The sequence below is a fragment of the Gymnoscopelus braueri genome, assembly GCF_963280865.1.
Source record: "Gymnoscopelus braueri genome assembly, chromosome: 10".
In the NCBI taxonomy this organism is placed as follows: Eukaryota; Metazoa; Chordata; class Actinopteri; order Myctophiformes; family Myctophidae; genus Gymnoscopelus; species Gymnoscopelus braueri.
The window spans coordinates 13,569,883-13,590,147 of record NC_137611.1 but is presented as its reverse complement, the minus strand read 5'-3'; the positions used below and the strand labels follow the sequence as shown (position 1 = coordinate 13,590,147).

At 42.3% G+C, this 20,265-nt stretch overlaps 1 protein-coding gene across 10 annotated transcripts in view; it reads left to right on the top strand.

Annotated features, from left to right (window-relative positions):
- The window catches only part of LOC308094466 (band 4.1-like protein 3), an 81,550-nt gene that overhangs the window by 20,185 nt on the left and 41,100 nt on the right, over positions 1 to 20,265 (top strand). For 9 of the 10 annotated variants that reach the window (XM_080441135.1, XM_080441134.1, XM_080441141.1 and 6 more), the window contains exons 2-3: positions 12,352 to 12,554; positions 16,870 to 17,013. In XM_080441135.1, the coding sequence (XP_080297261.1) occupies positions 12,363 to 12,554; positions 16,870 to 17,013 (336 nt within the window). In that variant the 5' untranslated portion in view covers positions 12,352 to 12,362. The remainder of the gene's footprint in view (positions 1 to 12,351; positions 12,555 to 16,869; positions 17,014 to 20,265) is intronic. The other variant, XM_080441142.1, reaches the window with a different exon arrangement.

Genomic DNA, 20,265 nt, shown 5'->3' with positions numbered 1-20,265 from the left:
TCAGCACAGATGGCAGCTTCTCATCCTGTGTGTGTGTGTGTGTGTGTGTGTGTGTGTGTGTGTGTGTGTGTGTGTGTGTGTGTGTGTGTGTGTGTGTGTGTGTGTGTGTGTGTGTGTGTGTGTGTGTGTGTGTGTGTGTGTGTGTGTGTGTGTGTGTGTGTGTGTGTGTGTGTGTGTGTGTGTGTGTGTGTGTGTGTGTGTGTGTGTAACAGTGTGCTTTACCATCACAAATGGGCCTTGAAATGGAGGTCACTGGCTGAGCGCAGCACCAAAGCATTTAGTGCTTGGCCGTCAATTATGTAATCTCACTACACACTGATGTAGCCTCAGCGGAGTGTTTCGATCACCGTTATGAATGTCTGCAATGCTGCGTTGTCATTGCAAAATCTCTTGAGCGCTATTACGTTCGTGCTTTGATTTAGCCGTTGGTCCATTGTCGGGCCTGGCATGTTTCCTCCAATACAGGTTGTGCTGGATTTTGAATGGTCCCACTGCATCCATGGGAAGGAAATACGGGAGCTTAGCGCAAGGGGATAATTGAGTTTTAAATTAGAGGTTGTGTTCATTGTAGGATGGGTGCAGATTGTTTTGTCTCCGCTTGTGGGTAAAGGTCACTGCATTCAAATTATTCACTCGTCTAGTCTGAATAGAATACAACAACTGCTCTTCCCCCGCTGTCAATCGAGTTAAAAGCCATTTCAGTAGTTTGACTTTTTCTTGTTTATATCGTGGTCCTGCTCTGAATACGCTGTTGAGTCAACTGGAGTCGAGGCTTAATATGATTACATCTGATTTACAACTGGTTGCGCATCGTGTCGTGCACAGAAAGCGTGGCACGTTGTGAGCTTGTAGATCGAGTCTCGACTATTTTCGCTGCGCAATTAAGCATAAATCAGAATTTAATCTATGTCGGAGCAGGACATCAACTCAGCTGTGCCTGTGTTGTACGCAGTTAACTACCAGTGTTTTGAATACAGCATTCTGCAATCTGCATGCATAATGTATGTGCCTGTCTCTCAGCCATGGTGTTGGTGGTACACAGGGCTACTGTGTTGGCCGTTGTGTGGCCGCGTGAAGAAGAGTGCCTGTCACCAGTGAGTGAGCGTATTCTTCCTCCGTTTCTATGGTGCAAAGATGTTCCTGTCTACTCTCCCCCTCTCTCCCATCCCAATATAGTTCCTGGTTCATAGTCAAGTGAAGAAAAGCAAAGGTTAGCTGTGCTGCCCTCCTCTGTCAAGCCATTACTTTGCCAGTCGTCAGCCCTGGCATGCACCCAAATGACATTATAAATACTGTACGTTTAATGCTATAGAATAACATGCTTTTAGTTTCTAGTACAATTAATAATGAGAGAAGATGGACAATGGCTTTCATTTACAAAGAAAATTATAGTAACAAGTTACAGCAACAATATAAAATGTGTGCAGTGATATCATTTACTGGAACTAGATTCCACAAATGAAAAGTCAGTCTATTATTTTAGATATGAGCAGCCCTAAGATAGTGAGATGTAGGGATGGCCAACCGATAACCGTTAACCGTTAACTGTTAAGAAATCGGCAACCGGTTAACACTTAAGGTCCTTACACACCGGGGCGATTTTTTTCATGCGAATAATACGTTTTTTTTTAAAACCTTATAAAGTCAATGCAAGCTTCCACACCAGTTTCGCGGAGCGAAAAAAGCGTCTTTTAATTATTCGGAACGAGTCCGAATTTTGCGTATATTCGCATATTCGCCGGTGTGTAACCGCCTTAACGGTTAAAAAAAATCGTTAAAAAAAAAGAACTTTGTATTGTTTTTTGGCCAAGTCTACACCTGCAACCACACATGACTTCCACTTTATTCTTCTTCCTCGTTTTTGTATTGGTATTTTTTATGTGTAAATAGCGCAGTAGACTAGGCCCTTCAAAATAAAATGTATTTTTTTGGCCCTTAAGGAAAAATAATAATAATTAATTGGTAAGGCCTAACGGCAACCGGTTAATAAAAAATCTCCATTTGGCCATCCCTAGTGAGATGAACATTGGATTGTGGTTGAATTCACTTGTACACTACTGATCTTATGGATTTGTCCTATATGCTTATCTCCGCGTGATAAAAAGGAAAATGTCCTTTTAAGATGCCAGGGCTGGAATTTGGAACTTGGCGACGTCATAACCCCCATTGACATTTGTGCCGACTGCCACCTCAAGCCTTTAATCTAAGAGTTTGTAATCTATACAGCCTTTTTATAGTTGCCCCAAGATATAGCGCTTTAACATCTGAGGGGATTTTGATCAGCATGTTGTGTTCAGTGACCCCACCCACGCCCAGCTCCAAAACCAGGCTCTCAACCGCCGACCAAAAGCCCAGAATGAGAGCCGTTTATAGCCCCACCAAGTTGGGTTATTTAATGTCTAAGTATGTATGTCTGTCTGCCTGTATTTTCATTCAACGTGATCGTATTAACATCCGGATATGTTTTAGAAAGGAACCTATAACATACTCTGAAGAGGTTAGTCGGCCAAGGGAAGCTCTAAATGAAAGAAGCGACTCATTGTGCCATTAAATTACAATCAATACCAGACGAGACCGAATAAATTATGCTCTCTGTGTTGTTAATATATTACTTCTAAATACAATTACAATCGGTAAGTAGAGGTTAGTTCAAGCATCACTGTTACAGTAAAGATTGTGTCATTAATAATGAGACCTAATTCAATACAAAAAGCAACTCATTCTTCCCTTAAGAAGAGGCTACATCATTATCAAGTACCACTGTTCCTGCAGTTTGTAATAGGAACATCAGTAAACACACACACACACACACACGCACACACACACACACACACACACACACACACACACACACACACACACACACACACACACACACACACACACACACACACACACACGCACACGCACACGCGCACACAGTGGAGTGGCATGGAATCCAGCTATTAATATTCCTGCTGTGCTCCCTATAGTGCAGCCTGCAGCAGGGTCACACAGTAGTAGATCCCATGGGACAAATTTGGCCCGTCACTGAATTCCTGCTCGCACTCAATGTTTTCCACATACAGAGGTCCGTCTCGCCTCTATCTCAGGAACCATGTCATTATATTGGTTTTGAGATACCGGACGTTTGCTTACTACACGGCTACAAGGCCTAAGAAACTAAAGCCTGTTTGTCACCTTGAACATTAAGGTCATAGTGTTTTGGTCCTTATAGCCCTCTTTTTATTTCAGTTTGAGGCACTGTGCTCTGACTCTTATATTTCTTATTAGTTGCTGGTAGTTGTGTATCTAGAAATCAAAGCTTTGTCTGTTGCCACACCTGTTGTAAAAGTCACTCTGCATGTGGCTGCATATGAATGCCTACCATGTAAAATACATTTAAAAGAATAATTGCCCATCCCCATCCTGTCACCTGTCAATTGTGATGTCATTGTTTCGATTACCCCCCCCCCCTGCCTCTCCCCCACACTCTCTTTACTATCTCTCTCTCTCTCTCTCTCTCTCTCTCTCTCCACTGTTTAACCACTTTCAACCTGGTGTCCCTATTAAGGACGGTGCATGTCATCATTATTGGCGAAATGGTTGGAAATCTAAATGAACAAAAAAGCAAAAATAGCAGATCTAGTAGCTCACAACGCGTCGCATCGAGCTTGTAGATCGGCTATCTTCGCTATTCGTCATACAGCGAAGTACATGGGGATTAAGTGCTTAAAGCACAAATGCCTAAAATGTAAAGCACGCTTAGCACGGTGACATTTGGCCACCAAACGTCCCAAAGCGTCGGCCACCTCTGCTTGGCCTCCAGTAGTCCTTGTGATGAATCCAGAGGCTGCTCTGCTGCCCCCCCCCCCCCCCCCCCCCAGGCCAGCCATGATGACTGGTGGTTACAGATCCCTCCCTGCCCCCCCCCCCCCCTCAGAGTAAACACTGCCCTATAAATAGGGCTGCAGGCATAAGAGAGGCCCGTACTCGCAGCAGAATGACAGGCATCCATACTACAAAACCCCAGACTCCACAGAGAGGAGGCCCACTCACACACACACACACACACACACACACACACACACACACACACACACACACACACACACACACACACACACACACACACACACACACACACACACACACACACACACACACACACACACACACACACACACACACACACACACACACACACACACACACACACACACACACACACCTCCCCAAAACCACACATCCCAAAAAGCCCAGAGTCTCTTTGACTACGGTCATGGAGGTCCCACAGAGTTTAGTTGTCTCCTATCTGTCATCTTTCTTTTGGCAAAACAGGGGAATTAGCTGTTTCCTCTCATTATCCCCAGCTTTGGCCATTGGGGAGCATGTGTGTCGCTGGTATGTTGCTATGTGCCAAGGGAGAGAGGGGTCAGGTTATGGGGAGATGTGTGCGGCCGTGGTTGAGATGTTTTGGATTGCTGTGTAAATATTTTGTGCACTGCAGTGCAGACGGTACCTCACACGGATGAGGAATCGGTTATATCCCCTCACTTTTGTGTTTATTTGTATTACAAAAAAACGTTCATACTGTACATAACTGTGGCTAAAACAATGCTGTAGAAATCGATTAAAAAGTTGGGGATGTGAGTAGCTGTGTTGTAGGTAGGGCTGTCACGAATTACAAATTTAAGTTGCTGATTAATTGTCACTCAAATAATTGCGATTAACGATTTAATTGTGTGTTTGAACATTGGAACATATGAAGCCTTTTAGGCTTCGTAATAAAAAAATGCACAGGGCAGATTTGACAAATAACTGAAATATACAAAGAAATTATTGACATTTGATCATTTTTATACATGTAAAAAAAGCTGAAATAGCAGATCTACAAGCTTACAACGCGTCACTTTGTGACACGTTGAAAGCTTGTAGATCAGCTATTTCTGCTTTTTTGAATATTTGAAAATGTGTGAAAATCTTTCAACATGGAAACGATTATGACGATTATGCAAAAACTAATTGCGATTATCTCAAATAATTGCGATTAGACGATTATGTAACAATTGTGACAGGCCTAGTTGTAGGTTTACAGCTGTGTTACAGAGTGCAGTTTCACCGCTTCAGCTAATAAGACTGATAGTGTAAGTTTAGTGCACTTGAGCTGCCGTTACTACTACAGTACTTCTGATGCGACCACTCATGATGACGTTTGTAGCGTTTAAAGATTAAATCAGATCTTGTGTATGGAGCCACCTGGAACCCGGGGAAGCCAAACATCTGCTGCTCAGACCGAGGGGAATCCCTCCTTGGTCAAGGGAGATATTAGGCCCCCATGACTCCTACCTACCTAGGGCTATTTCTAGCAGACTTTTAAATGGGCGAGGGTTATTTTCTTTTATGTGCTTTTAAAGTCTGTCTTTTAAGTATCCAAAGCTGCGTTTAGGTACAAGAAGTAGTCCATGAAATACTACCACTTGTATTTTACAACAACAGTATTAGCGTCAATAGGCCGGGTGTTGATTTAGTGTTAACCACCTAAATTCTGTATACTTCGTTGTACGTCAAATAGTGAAAATAGCCAAATGCTCACCTATTATGACAGTGTTAAGAATAGGGAGGGATGCTAGGATTCATGTGGTTAATATATATGGCATATTAATTATTATTTCATAAGGTTTGACGTATGCTATGAATATATTTATATAAATGATGACATAGGCAAGTTCAGAAATATGGACTACATGCATCGTCATAGTTGCGCTTCCAAAAGGAAAGCTAAAAAGAAAACGGCAAAGGAGGCAATTTTTCTTCAAAGTGTTCCACTCATTGCCAACTTCTTAAAAAAAAAAACTTCTAATAGTAATAATGATGACAGTGACAACATTCCTCGCATTCCCCCATATCCATCCTTTTGAGGGATGGAGCATGAAGGGTGAAGCTAATGAACCATAATTTCCACCTCAGGAGGAGCACTTGAGTAGTTCACAAAAATCAAATCAGCAACCAAGCCCTTCCTGGAGGTCAGTGACCCTGCATTATGGCAAAGTGAAATTGTTAAGTCAGTACTTGTTAGAGCAGGAGCAACATTCCAAAACCGCAGGGGAAATAAAATACCCAGCTTCAGTCCGAGTCAGAGCACTCAGGGTTGTCACGATTATGACATTTTACATGACTATTAATTGTCGCACGAATGATTCGATTAACGATTTGATTTTGCTTTTTTGTCATTGAACACTGGAAAATATTAATAAAAAGCTAATTTCTTTTTGGCTTTTAGGCTTCGAAGTTGTACAGGGTAGAAATGACAAATTACCTAAATATACAAAGAAATTACTGACATGTTTAATAACTTTATACTTTAAAACATTAATAGTGGAATTTGATAGCAGTGGAATTTGATAGCAGTGGAATTTGATAGCCAATCTACAAGCGCGTTGAAAACGTTAGAAAATATCTGAAAAGTTTTCTGCATGGAAACGATTATGACGATTATGCAAAATAATGGCGATTATGTAACAATTGTGACAGGCCTAGTGGGCTTCTGAACTGTGTACTGGGCAGACCGTTTTTAGACAGCGGCTACTACTCTACTCACCCTTAGCAGGATGTGTTACTGTTTTGCATACTGACTGTTACGAAGCTCGTGGCTTAAAGTTTAGACAGGGGATTAGTGGTTGTTCGTGTAAGTACTACTGAAGGAATAAGGGAACGTGATGCTTGCCTCCAGCAGACAAACAGCAGTGCTATAGATCAAGGGTTCCCAAACCTTTCAGGCCGTGACCCTCCCAAAATAATCATATATCCACTGGGGACCCCCCCCCCCCACTTGGAATTACAGGAGTTGAGGCATTACATTTAGTTTGACTCGGTTCCACAGATAAATATTGTGAAAATAGCCGCGTTGCGAGGCGATGTGAGCTTGTAGATCGGCTATTTTCAAAAGTTTTGCCTCTTTCTTAGGTAATATTTGACAATTTGCCTTGAGCACCATGTTGCTTCCTGAGTCTTGGGACGGTCCGCCTTCGACTCACCCGATTGGACAGAGGGAGAAAATCGGCTCCTGCCTCCAGCAGTTTTATGCTTAGTCGCGGAGAGCAGATAAACGCAAGGTCTGCGCGACTAGTGGAAAAATCTGCTCTTGCGTGAATCAACGCATTTGCATTGACAATGCATTGGCAGATTCTGCAAACAGCGGCCAGCCAACTCTTGGTGGGAGCGCGCCCTTCATGAAGTTCATGGGGTGTGTAATAATAGTCATTTGTTTGGGTGAACTACTCCTTTAAATTTGCACTTTAGAAATCTGCAGATACCCTGTATACATGTATACTGTATGTTGGTTTTCTTCATGTTCCAGGATTGTTTACAGTGATGAAACAATGTTGCACATTAAGCTAATTATCTGGGGACCCCCAAAATCAAACCCTGGGGGACTCATGCAGCAACTTGATGGGGAATGTAAATACTGGAGGGACATTTTGAAAAGAGTTGCAGCAGTGATCAAGTTCTTGGTTGAAAGAGAACATGATGAACAGTTTGGGTCAGCCCACAGCAGTGATCGAGTTTTTGTTTGAAAGAGGACTTGCATTTATGGGGGATGATGAACGGTTTGGGTCAAATGGTAATTTCCTTGGCATCTTAGAATTTAAGGCTCTAGGATTCTGAAATGATTCACATACATGTTTTGTAGTTTTAGTTTTCTCCTCAGCGGCTTTTTAAAAATGTTTTATAAATGTTATCCTCAGATGCCTGTCACTTTTATTACTTAAGTTGTTATCCTATCAGTCACTGAGAATGCCATAATTTGCTACATTGCCTTTCTTATCGCACAGCAGGCTGGAATAGATCCTGAAATCCCCTCAATGTACTGAATCAAGTACTGAATCGATTTTGAAACGTGACCCCAAGAATCTAAATTGAATCATGATGAGATATCGAAAAATTCACAGTTCACACACCCTTACTAGAATTGCTATCACAATTTGACCCATTCTTAGCTGAACATATAAAAAAGTTGGGCAGAAAAGGAAGAGGCACAGTGTCCTATTTGCCATCGACAACATACAGTATGTGAAGAAGAACTCATTGAGCTATCGGGTCAGAAAACTCACCACACTATAGCGGGTGAGGCTTGGGATGTATTTTGTTCAGTATTTTGTTCACTCCACCCCAGACCTGTCAAACGTGGGCCAATTGACGTTCATATTCTGGTTTGTTAACAGCAGTGGGAATGTGGTGGAGCGATTCCTGGGCTTTGAGCCAACTGAGAGCCACGCTAGTAAAAGTTTAGCAGACTGTGTGGCTTTGACGGTGGAGAGCCTTGGGTTGGACCTCTCAAAGTGTAGAGGTCAGTCATATCGTGTGACAATCCAAGCAGCATGTCAGGGAAATACAATGGTTGCAGGCCCATCTGAAACTACAGAAAACTGATAGATGTGTGTGCCTTGTGCACATATGCCTTAGTTGGGGTTAAGTCTTTAGACATCAGTGGCCCAGAGGCAGACACATGTTGCAGTCACTGTACACATTTAGCTCCTCATCCACACAAAGATGTGGGAAGTCTTTCGAAAGACAGATTTCAGACTGATGTTAAAATGGCTGTTCAATACTCTGCGAAGTGCTTGGGCAGAGTCAACCAAGGGAGAGAAATTACACCCACATTAGAGAGGCCCATGTGCAGTGATGATGATAATGAGAAAAGACATACCGGTACTCAATTTGAGGGTGTTGGACTATGTGCTAAATTGGACACCTTTAGAAATTGTGTTCATGGCACATTTTTGGGACATCATACTTGATCGGTTGCACGCTGCCATGCATACACAAACAGAAAAGTGACATTGACATCTCTGTAGCCGCCCGGCTTTTATCTTCGTTGAGGGATCTTGCGGCGGGACAGCGAGACCAGTTTGAGGCTATTGAAAGGAGTAGTTCACCCAAAACATCACTTATTGTCTCCGCCAGGCCGAAGGCATGGCGAGAGAGTATGTTTTACCCCCCGTCTGTGTGTGTGTGTGTCCGTCCGTCCGTCCGTCCGTCTGTGAATAGCTAATCTCCGACACCGTTGGCCCGCTCGCTCCGAAACTGTGCACACACACTCCCTGGATGCCAATTCAGAACCTCTGCCACACATTTTTCACATAGCCCTGTTATAGCGCCACCAGGAGGCCGATTTGTGCAAAACCCATTTACTCCTACAGATTTGATCCAAACGTCATGCAATTCGGTACACATTATCTCTATAGTCATGTGATCAACACGGATCTGTCCGATTTTCCATATGCCATCCTCATTGGCTAAGGTTGGCTTCCAAAGTTTGCAGGATTGGTCCGTTTTGAACAAAATGCCTCAAATCATGAACGCAGCTTGCGATTTCCGTGAAATTTCACACGCACATTCCCACTAGGCCGAGGAAGAAATGGCACCCTTTTCACATTGGCCTGTTATAGCGCCACCAGCAGGTCTAATCTTAGCAAAACACATTTTTGGAACAAAAGCCTCAAATCATGAATGCAGTGTCTGATTGCCGTGAAAAGCCTAAGAAGAAATGACACCCCTTTCACATTGGCCTATTATAGCGCCACCAGGAGGCCACAATAACGTACCTGACCTGGCGGAGACCTGTGCTCCGAGGAGCACTTTTTCTAGTTTTATATCAATTACACACCCCATGAAGCCTTGAATTCATGGAGAGTTTTTTGTCGCATTCCTAAGACAATATTTTGATGACTGGGTCATCGGTCAATAAGAGAACTACTGGAGACTCTCTGCCTGTCATAAAATTATTGGCTCAGGAATGCGACAAAAACTAAAAAAATCTCCATGATTCAAGGCTTCATGGGGTGTGTAATTGATAGAAAATAAGTCATTTTTTACTCCTTTTAAACGTGACAGGTGTCTCTCAGTCACATAGTCATGTCATAGTCACATATAGGGGAAACGCAATACATTTGCAGATGAGAGCTCAGAGCCAGGTGTGAAACTTGAGGGGAGGGAGAAGCTGAAAAATAGAAACATAAGCTAGTGGCATGCCTTGAACATCGCCTGGATTCTTACAAGTTCTGTTTATGTCAGATCAGGTGGTGTCTAGCAGTGATGTCATAGTGGAAAGGGTAAATATCCAGTGTTGGAAAAAGTTTAAAAAACAATTCCATAAGTAAAAGTATCAATACTGCAATGTAGAAATACTCTGTTACAAGTAGTCCAGGTTACACAAATTACTTGAGTAAAAGTACAAAAGTATTGGCATCAAAATGTACATAAAGTTCCAAAAGTAGAAAGTACTCATTATGCAGACTGTCCCGTTTCACAAGTTTTTATGCGTACAAAATGTATACAAATCTTTTGAAAGAATCTACTGTCTGCGACGCATTGTGAGCGTGTAGATCGGCTATTTTCAAAAGTAAAAACACTCAAAATTGTAATTAAGTACAGTACTTGAGTAAATGTACTTATAGTCAGGGGATATTAGGAGAAAGGATTCCAATCTTGGAATAAATTCCTTACCAAAAAAAATCTTCACCAATGTGTTTGTAAAGGTGTCTAGTAACACATCTCACAAAGACTGAAATTCAGTTTCCCTAGGAGAATTTTTGACAGCTGCTGAAAGTTGGGGTACCCACCATTTCCCTGCATTTCCATGCAGGGCAAAAAAAATCTAATTTTAATTCTGTTTTAAGTAGCATGTGAGGGGTCAAACTAGGGTGTTTTTATGATTCAGAATCCATTGCAAGCATTTGTTTTGCACCAAAACCACTCCTTGGGCTAAAAACGGCCATAGCCATCCTTGTCAGGTATACTTTTTGTGTAAAAATCCCATTGAGATTGGGCTGTTTTTAGCCCAAGGAGTGGTTTTGGTGCAAAACAAATGCTTGCAATGGATTCAGAATCATAAAAACACCCTAGTGTCCCTTTGTGAGATGTGTTACTAGACACCTTTACAAACACATTGGTGAAGATTTTTTTTGGTAAGGAATTTATTCCAAGATTGGAAACCTTTCTGCTAATATCCCCTGACTATTAGTTACTTTCCACCACTGAGCATATATCCATCCATATTCTCATGAACTTTTCCAAGGAACAATCCAATTCAAGTCTTTCATGTCTGACTCTGAGGGTGAGAAGTGCCCACGTAAATTGCTTGGGACATTTCAGGCAGATTTGCAGTCAGTGTTCCCCAATGTTTTTTTGTGGCACTTTTGATTTTTCTAAACTCGCCTGTAACAAACAGTCAGGCTGAGCCGGAGACTTTCCATTTTAGGCAGAATAAAAATAAGCTGCGGAGTAACTTGTGCCAAACACATCTCAGCTCATTGTCACTTTCAATAGAGTCAGAACTAGTCAGACAGCTAGATGTTGACGATCTAGCAAAACCATCTAGTGCATCTAGGGCCTTCAATGTTTTTCAGGTCAAGGACCCCTTAGCTGAGAGAGCGATGAAGCACGGACCCCCCCCCCACACTACATTCTGTATGAAAATGTGTTCAGATTAAACCTTTTCATAGATTTCATGGATAGCTTCATTGACTATCAGTGTTATGTTTTTTGTTTATTTCAGACATACACCCTCAATACTTGACATTTGGCTCTGTACTTGGTTTGCTCCTTCTTCCCCTCTACGCCAAACCACTTTGCCCAAAATAGCCGATCTACAAGCTCACAATGCCTTGCACTGCGAGGTGTTGTGTGCTTGTAGATCTGCTAATCTTGGTTAATCTTCCCCTCAGAATAGGGATAATGGGTTCAAGTGATTAATGTAAAAAAATAAAAGAGAAGGAAGGACTATTCTAACCTGGGTGAATGCTTGTTTTGGCTCAAGTCTAGTCACTGTTCTGTATGTATAAGCTATTAATTTATAATATCGACCATCACATGAACGCGGTCTTACCTTGATGAGGATACAGTATAGATGAAAGCTATGTCCATTACTCCATTTACAATTCCGATGTAGGAGTCGGACAGTGGAGGGTTCGTCCAAAGACTGCTTTTAGGACACTTGATGAGTGAATTAGCTGTACAGTACATGATGTGGTGAGAAGAGAGATGGGCTGAAAACACTAGGCTACACCATCCCTCTACTGTATGTCTGAATGCAGCCAGGCTTACCAGCAGACTGTATTTATCACTTCAGCTCAGCTGGACTAAAAGCAGAATGAGGCCAACGTGTTTCAACATTTCTCCTTACTCATTCCCATTGTCATAAATAATAACTATGTCCTTGCATTCGCATCAGACAATGGTCGAGCGGGGGGGGGGGGGGGCGGGGGGGAAGAAAAGCTACCGTAAATAAAGATGCTCTAAGTAGGTTGGGTGACTCATCTTAATTCCTTTTCCGTCCCCCTCCCCTTGCTCTTTATCCCCCGTCTCTAGTGTGATTTGCCATGACGACCGAATCAGGCGCCGAGTCGGAGCCGCAGGAGAAGAAGAAGGAGACCGAGAACGGGGAGGCCAAGGCGACATCGCAGCCCAGCCAAGAGCCAGCAGGAGGCGCCGCGGCCCCCGTGTCCCATCAGGCCCTGCCAGAGCAGCTGCCCCCCGTTGTCGGACACAGCACCCCTGCCAAGAAGACACAGGTCAGCATCCCCATCATCCACCCATAATTCCACCTCCTGTGTCAAGTTAACCACCATTAACCCTAGGAATAGTGTCCAAAGCGAAGCGCGCACATCCCGATACAAATGTACAGGTGCTGAACAACAATGAATACGTACACTGAAGAAGACAGGGAAGTCCACACACTGTATCTCAGCTCCCAGTAGAACATTTTATTGAGTGGACAACGTTTCAACCGAAAAGAGTCTTCATCAGGTCACTTAAGTCTGTACTTGGCCCTAGGGCTGGGCAACTAACTGAAAATATATCAAAACCGATATTAACACATCCACTGCCAAGGGCTAATCTCATAATGTACTCACCAGTGCCAAGGTGTTTTTGTTGTTTTTTTGTTTTTTTCATGTCGCCATAGATCTTGTTAAAATCCTTAAGATTGAGCGCTACACAGTCTGTTTACATCCGCGAGATCTCCCTGTATCTCCCAGTGAAAACCACGTGTCAAACGGGGCATCCATGTTTGAGTTAGAGCGGATTACGTTAAACAGTGAAATGCGAGGAGAAAAAACTACAGGAAGAGAATTGAGTTTCAGTTTCGTCTGTAGAATGGGAGCGGGCGTGATCGTGAAAACCGGATCCCAAATAATTCTATTTCCTGTCATCAAACCGGAAACGGAAGTGGATCAAAAAAATTCCGAAAGTGCACCCGGACCGCGCATGCGCGAAAAGACCGCAGCCCGTAGGGCTACGGTCTCGGCGCTTAACAGTTGGATTTAACGGCCCGTAGGACTACGGTCTTGGCAGTTAATGTGTTAAGAACCAATAACGAACTTATAACTGAAAAGTGCGTTTGAAAAATATATATATTTATTTGTTTCGTATATGTCAACAACTCGACACGAAAAAGCCATAATAGATTTTTTTTTAATAATCGACTACATCGATGACGATTAGTCTGAGTAGAGCTTGTTGATTTATTATTTTTCACAATTATTTTGCTTAATAATTGCTCATTCATTGTGATCGAGGCAAAAGTTTTAAATAATCGTGCCATTGATTTGAAGTGGCCTCCTCCTTTTTTTCCCTTCTACACCAGATCTCCTTGGCGAAAATAGCTGATCTACAAGCTCACAACAAGCCATTGCAACACAACGGGTTGTGCGGTTGTAGATCTGCTATTTTCGTCGGATGTTGGTGTATTATTACATGCCCAGAATAGGGACGCTAGGGTTCATGAGGTTAATGTCTTGCACTATTGTGTGTGTGTGTGTTACACCACCCAAATATCAATTCATATACATATACTGTAATTGGTAAATAAATCTAATCTGATTCTGGGAACGTAATCTCATGCACAAAAATAAGATCCCAAGATTTACGTTGAACCGTCTTTCAGTCTTAACACATCGACCGCCAGAGGTTAATCTCATAATGTACTCACCAGTGCCAAGGTGTTTTTGTATTTTTTTTGTTTTTTTCATGTCGCCATAGATCTTGTTAAAATCCTTAAGATTGAGCCGTACACGGTCTGTTTACTTCGGCGACATCTCACTGTATCTCCCAGTGAAAACCACGTGTCAAACGGGGCATCCATGTTGTAGTTAGAGCGGATTACGTTAAACAGTGATATGCGAGGAGAAAAAACTACAGGAAGAGAATTGAGTTTCAGTTTCGTCTGTAGAACGAGGGCGGACGTGATCGTCAAAACCGGATCCCAAATAATTCCGTTTCCGGTCATCAAACCGGAAACGGAAGTGGATAAAAAAAATTCCGAAAGTGCACCTGGACATTTTTAGCGCGAAAAGACCGTGGACCGTAGGGCTACGGTCTCGGTGCTTAACAGTTGGATTTAACGGACCGTAGGACTACGTTCTTGGCGGTTAATGTGTTAAGAAAACAGCAGAGGTCTCTGTTGTGGGGGAGAATGCAGTCTGCAGCTTGTCCGTGTTTTGTCTGAGGCAGCCCTGAGTTACGGAGCTTGTGATCTTATCTGGGGCCCTGAGTGCTTGTCCACAGATAGCAGTCCCAACAAGTTACCTGGCTGACAGGCTATCTGTTCCATCTACCGGTGGTCCGGTCACATTTCCAGAGCTTTCAACTAGCTGTGGCACTAACAGACTGAAGGGAGATTCACACCTCATCATCATGATAATAATAAGGATCTCTGGTTTCCCAACTTTTCTTTCCACTTCTTTAGCAGTAGTCTAGAAGATGTGACTGCAATCACATTTTTGATAGCTTTGAGTAATGTTAGTCAACATAATGCCAGAATCTCATCACAATGCAGACATCAACCTGGTGATTTTATATTTTCTAGAATGAGCCATGATAAAAAAAAAAGAACTATTATGGTAACGTAAGGTGTTTGGGTTAGCAAATTGGTTAACCTGTAGACAAAACTGTACTTAATCATGGTCTTGTCTGGAAGATGACTCCTTGGAATCTTGTTCTGAATCTGTCAGCTTTGTAAATGCTACTGGATCAGACTAGCAGCAGTTTAACTGGCAGCCTTATCTAGAGTAGGCCGCGAATGCATGCAACAGTAGAATAAAGTTTAAATGTGTAGTCTGACAGTAAAAAAAAGCAATCAGTAGTGAGGATAAAAAAGGCCACAGTGCCCAGAATGATTATAGATTCGCAGAAAAAAACAGCTTTGGCTCCAAATTGTTTTACTTTTCAATGATGTGCAGAAAGTCACATAAATATGTGCATGCTCAAACACTGAACCCCATTCATTGCCCTATGGAAATGGGATGTTGATAGGGAAAGCATGAGAGGATATAGTGAATCATCATGGGAGGGGGATGTTTGTGAGAAATCTGTCACATGTTGGGTGTATCATCTTACTTGTTGGAGGTATGTAAAACATACTTTACATATCATGAGCAGGGGTCATCAATATGTCCTTACAAATATGATTTTATTTTTGTATGATGTTACATGATGTTACATAACATCATAATGTTTTGATCAAAAGACCCAATTACTGAATGTCGGGAGTCCACTTGTACAGTGGTTCTCTTTTATTTTCAAGGACCCCCATAATTACGGGTCCATTTGGTTCCATTTGTACACTCAGAGTTACAGACCTGTAATGGTCATTTAGGGCTTTAAAAGCTTAGCTCTTTATGTGTTTCTGGTAATATTATTGGTCATTTGCATGTCCTTGGCAATTATTTTATTTTGACAAAAATGTCCACCACAAGCCAGCATCGCGATGACCCCTAATCATGAGACATGATATTTCATTTTCTTATTTTTGAATAAAAAATAAAGAAAGCCTGGTACAACCGTGTCCATTTTTATGCAGTACTTAGGTTGAGATATTACTTTGGCACAGACACGCACTGTATAATTTGTCATTTTTCATATATTCATATAGGGCTGTCATATGAAAATTAAACTGTGGCCTCAGTCTACCTGCAGTAGATTCACAATATGACAGATATTGCCTGAAGAGCTGGAAAAATGCTTTTTCAATTTGAAAATGAAAAGAGACAGTAATTGCACTGCCACTTTCATAGTAACGAGGTAACACGTCCCTGGGCCCCGAGTCCTTTCCCCTGTTCAAAATCTCGCAGGAAGGGGCCTTGTTTTCAGCCAAGTGGAAAATTGGATTTTCTCCGTTCAAGACAAAATGGCAGCACACACCTTTTGCTCTCCTCTACTCTGATTCTGATTCGGTTGATTCTGACAGCCATCTCTATTTTTACGTTTTGGTCTTGTGACATTAGAACCAGGGGTTTTTGTCCTAAACAGCAATGTTAAGTAACTGACACTTAAAGAGTACAGCACTGTGAGCAGGAAAGAACCTAAAGACCAAAATACTGTACACACCTTCCGATGTTGGAAAAACAAACTCTGGTTTCGTACTCATGATACAATTTGAATCACGATACTAGGTACACAAACTTAGTTTACAGACAAATGACCGAAAAATCTTTTTTTTTTTCTCTCCCTCTTACACAAATCCAGTATTTTCTTCTATTTTCTTTTCTTTACAATACTGTGTTTTCTCTTATCCTCTTTTCAATACAGTAGCAAATGACTGAAAACTCTTGCATCGCATCGCAATAATTTTTTTATTAAATCGATTGTCACCAGTTTAGATTTTAATCGATTTACGATAAATCGTTACATGCCTAATCACCTCCCTTTCCGAAGATGAAGTATAAATCAGGCTTGAGTGTCCAGACTGAGACAACTAATGTATTTCAAGTCCACTTCCCCAAAAATCAGTTTCCATGTGTGCGTGTTATTTTTTTTTGTTTCTGTTCAGACTTTGATAAAAAATGGATAGGCCAGAAATCTGACTTTGATGATTGTCCTTCCTCTTAGGAGTCTCAGGAGGAGGACCTTACGTCCCACCGGTCGTCCACCAGCCGTCTGTCCAGGTCTCCGTTAAGAGGAGTGAAGAAGCTGAAGATCATGCAGTGCAAGATCGCACTGCTGGACGGCTCCGACTACACACTCACTGTGGAGGTGAGACGCTGGAGATGATGCCACTGGTTATTATCACCGCTACGGGTTCTAATTATTACGCACATGTTTGGGCACTCAGGGTGTTGGATGGGGGTCAGAATGAATGTTGGACTATCGACAATTTTTCTTACACTTTCAGAGTTAAAAGGATAGTTCGCCCTCAAAATGACCTTTTCTATCGATTAGTCACCCCATGGAGACTTGAATTCATGGATATTTTTTTGTTTTTGTCGCATTCCTAAGCCAATAATTTGATGACCGGCAGCGGTTCCGGTAGACGTCTCCTTTGTGTCTCCTACCGGTCCGCTGGTCATCAAATGATTGGCTTAGGAATGCGACAAAAACAAAAGCATATCCATGAATTCAAGTCTCCATGGGGTGACTAAACGATAGAGAAAAAGTATTTTTTTTTGGTGAACTATCCTTTTAAATTAACACTGGATCTACCTGTGTATATGCACTCAGTGTAGAAGTAAGACTCCTGCACACTCTCTGTCTTCAAATGCAAATACAAAGCTTAATGGGAAACACTAAGATTACCCCTTCGGAGACCTTCATCAGGTTGAGGTCTCTTTCATACTTTCATGAAACTGTATAGTGCAGGTTTTTCCAAACATTTTCTAAAATGTACCAATGTTTCACACCTTGGCAAATAGCTGATGAAGTCATAACTTCATCCCGTGCCTGCACAGTAAAATCTATCAGTGTTAATTTATGCATTGTTTTTTGCATGTTTTTACTCTGAGTATGCAAATGGTCCCATGACGGTCCATTTAATCCCACTTGTATACACTGTTAAATGAACCCTAATGATTTTTGCTGTGTGCCGCTGAGGGAGGAGGAGGAGTAGAAAACCAGTCGGTGACTCACACCCTCCTCCTTAAATCTCCCTCTGTTAAGCAGATTCCTCCCCACCGGGAGCTTTGAACAAGGGGGATTAGCAAACTGTTTGGGGGGGAGAAAACCATGAAATGGGAGCGCTTTGTTGGAAGGACTTCAGTGTCGGACACCCTGTGTGGGTCGGCTGTGATTACTTGGCAGCTTGATCTCCCACTGCGGTCCCTGGTAGGATTTCTAAGGACATTGGCCTAGAAACAGAGTCAGCTTGGACTGTGGAGCGCAGCAGATATACTACTTACCAGAGGGCCTACAACAATGCTTCCCATTTTACAAGCATATGTCCATGGAGATAAATCGGTCTTACTGAAAAATTAAATAAGGAGCGCATTTTGACCACCAGAGACCGGAAGGCATTTTCATTCATTGCCATACTTTAAATCCTCCTTTCGGCCAGCTGTACTGTACTTCCTCTTTCCACATTAATTTGAACACAAAACTGTATGCGCTTGCGGTTTGAAGGTATTACTGTACAGTACGTCATGCTGCTGTGGCAACCAGACTAGTTTTTGCCAGACCCAAGGGGTCGGGCTTACATGAGGCTTTGTACCTGTTTCGTCCATACATGGGCATGGTCACTTTGTCCTCCGGCCCCAGCCAAAAAAAAGTCTGTCACTTTGTCCTCCGGCCCCAGCCAAAAAAAAGTCTGTCACTTTGTCCTCCGGCCCCAGCCAAAAAAAAGTCTGTCACTTTGTCCTCCGGCCCCAGCCAAAAAAAATTCTGTCCCCAAAAAAAGTCTGTCCATACATGGGCATAGAAGGGACACACGTTGTGCGAAGCCCGGCCATTCAAAAGTCTGTCCCCTTTTCGTCCCCTTCGTCACGAATTCTATTCATGACATCATTATTATGTCACAAGTATGTAATTAAGTAAAGCTGCCAGACCCAGACTTCATTCTGGGTCTGGCAGAACCAGGTCTCCTGGTCTTGTTTTAAGGCAGATGAAGCGAGGCTCTTTCAGAGCCAAGCCGTCTACATCTACACAGTATAAGGAAGTGAATGGCAGTCGAATCGAGCTGAAACCTGAAGCCCAAATATGCAGTCATACGTCATAGATGCTGTACGTCATAAATACGTCATAGACGATTGACGTCATATAGGAACCGGATCCAACATTGAGGAGTAACGGTTCCACCACATTTGGAACCGGAACCGGTTTTGTCACAATGTCAGAGTTGGTATGTGGACTTCACATATGCTATACAACTACAATACCGGTGGTTCTAAAACATTTTAATTTCAAGGACCACCATAACTCTGAGAGTGTACAAAATGGAACCAAATGGACCTGGAGTCCATTCGGTTCCATTTTGTAGACTCTCAGTGTAAGGGCCCATTTGAATGGGTCCATTTGGTTCCAATGTGTACACTTGCAGAGTTACATACCTACCTGTAAGGGTCCATTTGAAGTGGACCGTTAAGAACCGGAATCGTTAAAATCCTAAAGGATCCCGGCCTTAGTCCAAATTCCAAATCCACATGTAGCCTCGCCGTTTTTGGACCCAGTCCAGTTGTCTTACTAATGTGATACACATTGACATTCTGAAAGTGACATTCCCATCATCTGTGATGGGAATGTCACTTTCAGCCAAATACACTTTATAGAGGAGTTTAAACTTGGGAATTTTGCACTTGAAATTCATCTGTTTGTCACAAAATGGTCTATGGCCCTCTGGAATAAATGTACTGTAGCACTACAAGGCAAGTTGACCATGGAAAACATTTAACAGCTGAAAAAGAAATGCTGCCGGGTTGCTTTAAGGTTCTACTGTGTTTCAGAGGCATATGCCCCTAAACATGTATTACCGTCACATTCGCTGAATAAGAAGCCCAAATTAAACGTTAAACTTGAATCTCTAAAAAAGCACATCAAGGTCAAAATGTCAAAATGTTCCTTAATACTGAGAAGTCATGCAGTATCTGAAAGTTCAAAAGAAAAATGTTAGAGATGAGGTCAGTTGAGCTAGTACGTCCGAACTCTGTTTCTATTAGTGTCTGTTATTGGGTATGTGTTTACTATGCACGTGGTATACGCATGCACGTGTGGTGAGGAGTGTGGACAGGAAAGACTCCAGAGGAATCACCCTGACCCGTGTGTTTACTACTAGCATCTAATCCTTTGGCCATGCCTCTTGCCAAGGCTTCCTGACGCTCTCTGACAGCAGGCTAGGATAACCTCACCTCACCCATGTCTCTAAAACTAACATTTAACCCATTAAAACCGGCAACACATCTGTGTAACCATTTTAACCATTATTTTTATACTTTGGCTATTCAAAAATAGCAGATATACAAGCTCATAGTGCTATGAGCTTGTATATCTGCTATTTTTGAATAGCCAAAGTATAGTATAGGA